The sequence below is a fragment of the Teleopsis dalmanni genome, chromosome 1 (assembly GCF_002237135.1).
Source record: "Teleopsis dalmanni isolate 2A chromosome 1, ASM223713v2, whole genome shotgun sequence".
In the NCBI taxonomy this organism is placed as follows: Eukaryota; Metazoa; Arthropoda; class Insecta; order Diptera; family Diopsidae; genus Teleopsis; species Teleopsis dalmanni.
In genome coordinates this window covers 167,576,432-167,586,342 of record NC_051846.1, presented here as the reverse complement: position 1 = coordinate 167,586,342, position 9,911 = coordinate 167,576,432, and the positions used below count along the sequence as shown (strand labels likewise).

Sequence of the window (9,911 nt, the reverse complement as noted above, 5' to 3'; positions counted from 1 at the left end):
TAATGAAACAAATATTTTCTTGCAAAAACCGAACCGTTTAAAGCCGTGTCATAAACCGAACTACTCTCTACTTTAGTCAAATTTTTTTATCTGGATAGTTTAACGGTTCCTTCTCATTTGCTGTTAATGAACTTTATCTACGTCACAGATTCAAATTCATCGTTCATTTTGCACAATATTGAAGGTGGTGAAGATCGAGAAATTATGACGACATTATTTAAATTATTATAATTGAACTAGGTATATTGTGAAATGTACATAAATACGTCAAAAGTCAATGAACACAATGATTAAATTAAATAAATTACCCTTCGAATAACTATTTTCTTCTCCAACCACCTTTCTTTGCAGATCTAACTTTAGTTACGACTGGTTTTTATAGATATCAATAAGATTCTCCAAGCAAAGAAATTTAGTTCCAATGAAGAAGTAATTTTTGTAAGGCATCGAAAAGTAATAGAAGTATTGAAATAATTATGAAAAAAATTGAAAAAATAATTCTATATATTTTGAAGCATTTAAAACAAACTTTATTTGACCTAATCACCCTTGGTCCTTAGTTATAGAACCTAGTCATGATGGGAATAAAAGCACTAAGCCAACTCTTTAGCTGCATTTACAGTGACCATTGTTTTCTCTAAATTGTATCCCTCTATATGGCGGCAATCTGGATAGTGCGTTTTGAACTAATGAGTGCAGCGAAACCTTTCATATATGTATATGAGGTTATGTGTAGGGTTTGGAGCCTACCACTTTCAATGAAAACGAAAAGGAATTTTTGCATTAGGCAACACCAAATCACTAATTAGTTAATTTAAAAGAGGTTTTTCGAACAGTAGTGAACTACAACAACAAAAATTAATTTTATATTATTTTTATTAATTGAATTTTTTTTATTAATTTTGAATTAACTTGACTTTATTCATTTTTTAACTTAACTGATAATTATTAATACTTCGTTTTAGAAATTTCTGATTATTTGAATTTTAAATTATGTACATAAATTTATTTGGAAAAAAATAAATATAGAATAGAATAAAAATTTTGAAATTAAAAATATGTTTCCAAAATTTTTCCGAGAAAATTAACAACAATAGTAAATGAAATTGGCTCAATAATGGAAGAATATAACACAGAGGTAAATTAAGATAATTTTAATAAGTAAGAACAGAATATTAACTAAAGACTGACATAGAATACCAAAAATGGGTTTTATAAAGAAGAGTTTGTGGAAGATTCTAACATCACCATTGATGGCGGAGAACGAATTCAAAAGGTTGAAAAAAAATTTAAGAATTAATTTAGAATTTTATATGCAAGAATTTTGTTAATATATAAAACACGTAGGCTACTGACGATAATGCTTCTGAAGATAATGCTTCTGAAGATAATATGGAAATTGGCATCTGTACCAGCGAAGTTATTCATGAAACTGAACAATATGTATTTAAAAAACGTAAAGAGGAATATTTGCCTGAGGTAATTGACTGATTATTGAATAATTTAAGTAAATATTGTTAAGGGTATTATTTTCAATTTAAAAATAAGTTTACGCAACAAAGTTTTTCAAGCCTACAAGATATGAATTTTAGAGTTAAGGTAAGAAATGTTTTTCTGTATAAAAACTATTAGATATATGGAATAAATTTCTGTTTACATAGGCTGGTGAAAATAAGACTGTTCTTGAACGCTTCAGTGATCATTCTCAACTTAAAAGAGAACAATATATACCCAATGTAAATATTATATGTATCCATTTGAGATAGTAATTTATATCCACTTTCAAGACATCCATACTACAATACAATACTAATTTAGTGAAAATTAAATGCAATAATATTTATAATTGGGTTAAATCGAAATATTTCAGTTATATAATATCTGAATTAAATTGTTAATTAAATCTAATTAATTGAGCTTAGATGTAGTGTTTTACGACATTTTATATAACCATTTAAGATGTATTTAAATAATTAAGCTTTTTGTATACATATTTGAAAATTATATGTGTTGTGATCAATTTGTTCATCTAATCGTAAATATATATTTAAATTATAAAAAAACTTCAATAAAATGCTAACTTATCTATCAGAACGAATTTGATAATACTCATACTAAGAATGAAGCTGAAGAATTAAATAAAGATTTCATGGTATGTAAAGACAATATAATGAGGAAAAAAGTAGAATTATGGTTTGATGAGGTATATTTCAGCATTATTTTTACAAATTTTAATAATAATGATCAATCCCTATTTAGGAGAATATTGCTTGCGATAATACAAGTGAAGTTGAAATGGAAGTCTTTAAAAAGTTTAATGAGCGTAATACTTTAGATGAAGTCGATGCTGAGACCAAGACAAATAATATTTACTTGAATAATAATATTGAAATCGTGATTGAAGCTGAAACTATTGTAAGTAATATTTTGAAGAAAAGAGTAGAAAAAGAGGAAATAAATTGTAATAAATTTACTCTTAGAACAATGATACTTCCAACGATGATAGTGACATCTATGTGGAAATTAGTGAGCCGGTTAGTAATTCCAGTCTACGACACGAAGAAGATCTTGAAACTGAGTACAATGATACTTCCAACGAGGATAGTGTCATGGATGTGGAAATTTGTGAACAGATTAGTAATTCCAGTCTACGATACGAAGAAGATCTTGAAACTGAGGTAAAAAATATTTATTAGCATAATAGCTTTAACAATATATTCATAACATAGTCCGACATATGTGAAAATAATAATATCGATGTTGATGAGGTTGAGAACATGACATTTCAACAAAATGAAACTATATTAATGGAAAAGGTAAAAAAAAATATTTAATTATTAATAATAAAACTAAGCAAAAAAATTAATAGTCTTTTGAAGTTATTTTAGCTTTTAGTTTATAGACTAAAAAACTATAAAAAATTTTAATGTTACAGTTACATAGCACTTTCATTTTCAAAGTTTCAATAATGGTAAACAATATTATTTTCATTAGGATATGAGATATCATAACTTGAGGTGCGCGCGCAAAAAATATCACTGCGTACTTTGATGTTTTTTCTAAGTGTAAAACGTTTAATTAATTTAAATTTATCACAAAAAAATAAAACCGAGACAGTGACTCTTTAAAAAATTTATAAAATATAGTGCCCGACAAAATAAAATATTAACATATTTATATTGTTTTATGTAAAAAAGCGGATTTTGGTTTTGCGGAATTAATTCGCACACATTTAAAAACAGCTGATAGAGACAGCAAATAAAGCTTTTAAGCTTAAATTAAATCACAAGAAAAGTGTTGTAAACAAATCTATAAAAACTAAATAAATTGTGTAATTGTGTAATTAATATAGCTAAATAACTAACAAATGCTAAATAAATAAATACGCGAAAGGACGCTAAAAATATTTATTTATAAATTTTAAGGTAAAAATTTAAATTTAAATTTATATTATTAGTATAAATATACGCGCTAAAAATAGTATTAATTTAAAAATTAATATGACTGATGCTAATACCCCACCTCCCGGTGGTGGAAATAAAGAAAAAATGATCAAACTTGAAAAAGAAAATACAGAACTTCAGAATAAAATTAAAAAGCTTGAAAATTTATATTTATTATTATCCAATGAGTTAACTGCACTGAGAAGTGAAAACGAAAAATTAAAATCTTTTAAAAACGTACCAGAAATTGCAAAATATGAAACCGATGAGGAGGAACTTGCCAGGGAGACAGACTGGATCTTAAAAAAGAAAAGACCAACTAAAAAACGTAAGGCCGAATCCTCTCCTGAAGTAGCTAGTCAAAGTAGACCTACTGTTGAAACAAATACTTGCCAAAAAGGACAAGCTGCCCCTAATAAAATTGCTCGACCTCCTCCTATTGTTATCAATGGCATAAATGATTTTAAAAAATTACATGCCCAACTTATTGCAACTATAAAAAACAAGTTTTTTGTGAGACTTATAAATAATGGTTCATATAGAGTATCAATTTTTGACTCTTTTGACTATAGATCTGTCACAAAACTATTAAGTCACGAAAATATTTCCTGGTTCAGCTACGAAGACAAGCAAACTAGGCCAATAAAAGTTATTGTAAAAAATCTTCACCATTCGTGTGATCAAGAATCGATTATAAATGACTTAAACAACCAAGGTTTAAAAGCAATCGGTGCGATAAACAAACTCAAATGGAAGACTAAAGAACCGCTTGATATGTTCCTTTTGTCATTTGACTCAACCGAAGATGTGAAGAAAATCTATGAGATAAAAAGTATTCTTAACACAATTGTAAAGATTGAACCCATCAAACCGTCAAACTTAATTCCTCAATGCAAAAAATGTCAATCGTTCGGTCACACAAAAAATTTCTGTGGAAAACCTCCACGTTGTGTTAAATGCGCCGGCAAACATTTAACTTCGGAGTGCCAAAAGACAGTGTCCGATAAGCCTAAATGCTGCAACTGTGGCGAACCGCATCCAGCGAACTATCGTGGTTGTATAGTCGCTAAAGAATTACAAAAAATAAAATTAAAAAACAAAGCTGACAAAACTAAGGCTGACGAAAATAATCAAGTTGCTGTAACAAAAAGTAAATCCAAAATTACTGAACCTACTAGTGTTAGAACAGTCACTTACGCCCAAACTGTTAAGGGACCCATTCAAAGTACTGAGTCACAAAGCAACAACGCGTTGTCAATTATCTTAACAAAACTTAATCTACAAGAAGAGGTATTTAAAACGCTCGAACAACGTCTAAGCGTGCTAGAGCACAATATGCAATTTTTAGATTATGACTAATCGTTTGAAACTATTCTTATGGAATGCGAATGGCTTAACAAAACATAAAAATGAACTCGAAGTCGTATTAAATAGCGAAAACATTGATATCGGTTTAATCGCTGAAACTCATTTTACTAAGCAATCGCACATAACGTTTAAAAACTATATTCTATACCATACCATACATCCTGATAATTGCGCAAGGGGTGGCAGCGCTGTCATAATTAGAAACTCGATAAAACATCACTTACTAGAACAATATAGCACAATCGAATTTCAAGCTACTTCTGTTTCCGTGGAAACCTTTAATCAGCCGCTGGTCGTAACTGCATTATATAGTCCTCCCAGGCATCAGTTGAAGTGCGCAGACTACTTATCTCTCTTTAACCGGTTTCAAGGCCGTTTTATAATTGGAGGAGACTTCAATGCAAAAAATACGTTTTGGGGCTCAAGACTTAATACAACCAAAGGAAAAGAAATGTACAAAGCCATGCAACTCGCAGCTTGTAATTCAATTTCAACTGGTAAACCAACGTACTGGCCGTCGGATACTAGCAAAGTTCCAGACCTAATAGACTTCTTTGTCTACAAAAATATTCCAGCATCTCACCTAACCATCTCAGAAGGCTTCGACTTTAGCTCTGACCACTCACCAGTGCTGCTGATAGTTTCACAAAATCCAACAATAAACCAGAACACACTCAAGTTAGCAAATAAATTTACCGACTGGAAATATTTTCAGCTTCAGCTTGTACATTTGCACAAGTTTGATCATATTGTTAACAGCGAGCAACTAGATGACGCAGTACTTCATTTCACTCAGCAATTGCAGATGGCAGCGTGGAACAGTACACCAACACCAAAACTCCAAACTCTACATGGTAAAAAATACCCACCCTTCATCACAAAAAAGATTACGGAGAAGCGAAAATTGCGAAAACGTTGGCAAGCAACAAGATGTCCGTTAATTAAATCGCAACTAAACCGAGCAACTAAAAAGTTACGCACAGCCATCAAATCATACAAAAATAATACCTTTAATAGTTTTCTGATGGGCCTCACGGCAGACAAAAAAAATGAATACTCTTTGTGGAAAGCTGCTAAATCATTTAACAGACCAATGCAGCAGTCTGCCCCAGTAAAAATAAACGAAACTCACTGGGCTAAAACAAATTCTCAAAAGGCGAACCTGTTTGCTGAACACCTAGAGAAAACCTTCAGTCCAAATGAAGGCCAAGATGTTATTGGGTCAAGTACAAATTGCCCCGAAGGCGATGCTGCAATTGTTCCAGTCACTACGGAAGAAGTGAGAAAACAAATTTTGACAATGAAACTCAAAAAATCTCCTGGTTTTGACTTAATAACGGCTGAAGTTCTTCGGAACTTACCCAATAACTGCATCATCTACCTATGCGATTTAATTAATTCGTGCCTCCGTTTGAAACATGTACCCATTTTTTGGAAATTCGCTGAGGTAATTATGATACCTAAACCAGGGAAGTCTCCCAATGATGTATCCTCATATAGGCCAATATCTCTATTGCCAACCTTATCGAAGCTTTTTGAAAAACTACTACTAGCGCGTTTATCACCAATAATCGAGAGAAGACGCTTAATTCCGGATCATCAATTCGGCTTCAGAAAAAACCATTCAACCATCGACCAAATACATGTAGTCGTAAATGCCATTGAATCGGCGATGCAAGAGAAGAAAGTGTGTTGTGCCGTGTTCTTAGATGTATCACAAGCCTTCGATAAGGTTTGGCATGAAGGATTACTCCATAAACTTAAATCATTATTGCCTATACAATACTGTAAGCTACTATCATCGTATCTAAACGACAGGTACTTCAGTGTTAAATATGAAGATGCACATTCAGCACTAAAGAAGATTAGCGCAGGCGTCCCGCAGGGGAGCATTCTTGGGCCCATTCTATATCTCCTGTATACACACGACTTACCCTCTGCAAACCAACTAGTTACAGCAACATTTGCAGATGATACTGCGGTTCTAGCAATCGAAAACAATATAGAAGACGCGACGGCTAATCTGCAACACACAGTCAATCAAATTGCTTCATGGGCAAAAAAATGGAGAATCAAGCTCAATAAGGAAAAATCAGTACATATAGTCTTCTCATTGAGAAATTATAACCATATTCCAATTCATATCGATGCCACAAAAATTCCACACGCCAACGAAGCCAAATATCTGGGCATTACGCTTGACGCCAAGCTGCGCTGGAAAGCGCATGTTAAGAAAAAACGAGAAGAGCTTGACCTAAAACTAAAGAAATTTTACCACCTCATAGGCAGGCGCTCTAAACTGGCAATCCACAACAAACTAATGGTCTACAATCAAATACTAAAGCCGGCTTGGAGTTATGGCATACAATTCTGGGGCTGTGCCAGCAAGAAATACATTGCAACTATCCAGCGCTTTCAAAATAAAGTACTACGATACATCGTAAATGCTCCATATTACATTAGAAACAGTGATCTCCACCGTGACCTTGACATACCAACAGTCGACGTCGTGGCAAAAAGGTGTGCCATTGCTCACAAACAGCGATTGAAAACACATGTCAACGTTACAGCATCCAGTCTTCTCCAGGTGGTTGCAATATCTAGACGGCTAAAAAGGAAAACAGTGGCAGACTTAATGGACAGCGAGTAGCAAAATAGCTTCATTTTTTTTTTTTACATTAAATATTCAAATAAAATTGCTTATTAGTACCTTTTTTTTTGTTATTTGTACTAGGTGCAATATTAAAACGATTTTTGTCTTTATTTGAAGAATCGTTAATAATAAATAAAAAAAAAAAAAAAATTAGGTTTAACTTAACCTAAATAGACCAAAGTTATTGATGGTTTACGTAACCCCTTGACTTTTATTTTGATATCATCCCTGATTTTCTAACGAGTCTGTATGATACGTGTATTTGTGATGTAAACGCTAATTGTATCATTTTAACGTACTTATTTTGTAAGAGTTCCAATATCAGATTCTTTCAGTTCTCTAGGATCCTTTAGATCCTTAATTTTTTTTAAAATTGCATTTCTGCTCTAAGCCAAGGCTGGACATCTACACAATAGATGATAGCTTGATATTTCTTTCCTGTTTGCAGAAACCATTAGAAACACCAGATGATACCCCATGCCACAAAAGATATAATATTTACGATTTCTGTCATATGTTATTATTTGCATACTTTTTATTTTAGGTTACCAAAGATAATGCCATTAAAACTGAGGTTGATAGTGAAGGCCTAAATAGGATCTCTAAATTGTATGCAACAAAAGAAAATGCTGTGCTTGGGGTAAAGAAAATTACTATTATTAGACAATGCTTTATACTATATTTAAACTATATTTACTATATTTACTTTTACTTCATAGGAGAATACACATATTACCGATGTTATTGATATGAAGAACAAACTGATTGGAATATACAAAACAATGAAAACTGATGTAGACCTTCACATTAATGATAAAAAAAATTTGGAAGCTGACGTATATTATATTATTATTTTATTTAATAAGCCTTGTTAATTTAAATCATTATCAGGATACAACTACTGAAAGCATTGGGACTGATATTTCAAATACAGAAAGATCAGACGATACAGATATTAGTGTAGAGGTAGTCTAAAAAACGTATGTAGTAATACAACAAAAACTATATACTTTAACTATTTAAGACTATAGAGGACGATATTGAATCCATTCAACTCCAAGGAGAAGAGTTTGACCAAGATAAAACGAACAGTGAAGTAATAAGCTTTTGTAAAAAAATTTCAAACTGATTTATATATATTTTTACTTGAGCAGGCCAACAAACTGAACACAAATGAAGATAAAGAAGAATTTACTGGGCAAACCGATTTCAAACTACATGAAATTAACCGAGTGTATTTCAGTACTGCATTTGACTTAATAGAACAAGAACGTGCAATGAATTCAAAAATTGAGTCGTTTTTAGAACGTCAAACAGCTATGAGATTAAGTCTTCCAAAAATGGATAGGAATTCAGATGAAAGAAAGGTTATATATGAAATAAACATAGATTATAAATAAATGGGTAATTTTAAAACTAATAATACTTTCAGTCTAACATACTAAAACTTCAAAATGAAACAAAGGAAGTTTTATTAATGGAAACTTCTTTTCTCACCAATGTACTCCAAGCACCTTTAATTATGCTGCTTTGTGCTTACTACTATAAACCATCAACAGAAAGTGCTGGGACTCATGAAAATGGTCATTATATCTTTGCCAATATTGCAAGACGTTTGCAAAAGGCTGATAACGACAAAGAAGAGGAATGTAAGAAGTTTGCTCGGATTTCTTCATTATTCAAATCACAGAAATATCTTCTAAAGCATAGCTATTTAATCAAAAGACAGTATGTAGATTATGTAACAGCTATCGCAATGCGCACGTATTTACATGAAAAAGAATTAACGCGCAGAGCTGTATTTCAATGTATTCTATTACGTCATATTTGGGAAAAAGTATATGGTTCGGATGATGTATATAAAAACTGTGTTAAAGATTTTTTTAAATCAGTCAAACATCAGTATTTCATATTAGAAAAAGTTGATTTGCTTATACTTAGCATTGAGAAATTTTTCTCTAATTACGATTGTTCTACTAATATAGGAGAATCTCGGTTTTTTCTTGACGTAAGTATTTTTATAATATAAACTTATTACAAAGTTTAACAATTTTTATATATTGGATTAGACGTTACTGGCGATTCATAAATGTCAAACAAAATGAAGTTGAAGTCTTCGAAAATAATACAACTGGTTAAAATTTTAGAGATTATCGCTTATTGGTTGTTATAGATATCGTCAAATAAACATTTTTTTGTACAAAATTTAGTAAAAATAAATTTAATAATGGAGAATGATAATGATATTGTAGAGTAACTTTTATTTCAACTTTGCCGCACCTATTTATTGCTTACCTGTACAATATTGTTGAGCACGCTTTCGACACTTCACTCAGGTTTATCCAAGCCTAAACAAATAGTTTTGTTTGGTGTATTATGAAAGAGTATTTCAATATTTTCATTTGTTGATCAAACTTCTAAATTTTTTGGGTAGAGGACTCAGTAAC

At 31.3% G+C, this 9,911-nt stretch overlaps 1 protein-coding gene across 2 annotated transcripts; it reads left to right on the top strand.

Annotated features, from left to right (window-relative positions):
* The first annotated feature begins 1,063 nt into the window (after nt 1-1,063).
* LOC119670005 lies at nt 1,064-9,691 on the top strand. Of its 2 annotated transcripts, XM_038080082.1 has the most exons (16): nt 1,064-1,138; nt 1,196-1,276; nt 1,348-1,479; nt 1,549-1,599; nt 1,662-1,736; nt 2,093-2,203; nt 2,260-2,415; nt 2,481-2,678; nt 2,730-2,816; nt 8,009-8,104; nt 8,184-8,300; nt 8,356-8,430; nt 8,489-8,560; nt 8,619-8,831; nt 8,897-9,472; nt 9,534-9,691. In XM_038080082.1, exons 1-16 carry the CDS (start codon nt 1,118-1,120, stop codon nt 9,567-9,569), a joined length of 2,097 nt encoding a protein of 698 aa, XP_037936010.1. In that variant the 5' UTR covers nt 1,064-1,117; the 3' UTR covers nt 9,570-9,691. The 2 variants fall into 2 exon arrangements, with proteins under 2 accessions (XP_037936010.1, XP_037936011.1); XM_038080083.1 differs by lacking the exons at nt 1,549-1,599; nt 1,662-1,736.
* The last annotated feature ends 220 nt before the right edge of the window (nt 9,692-9,911 follow it).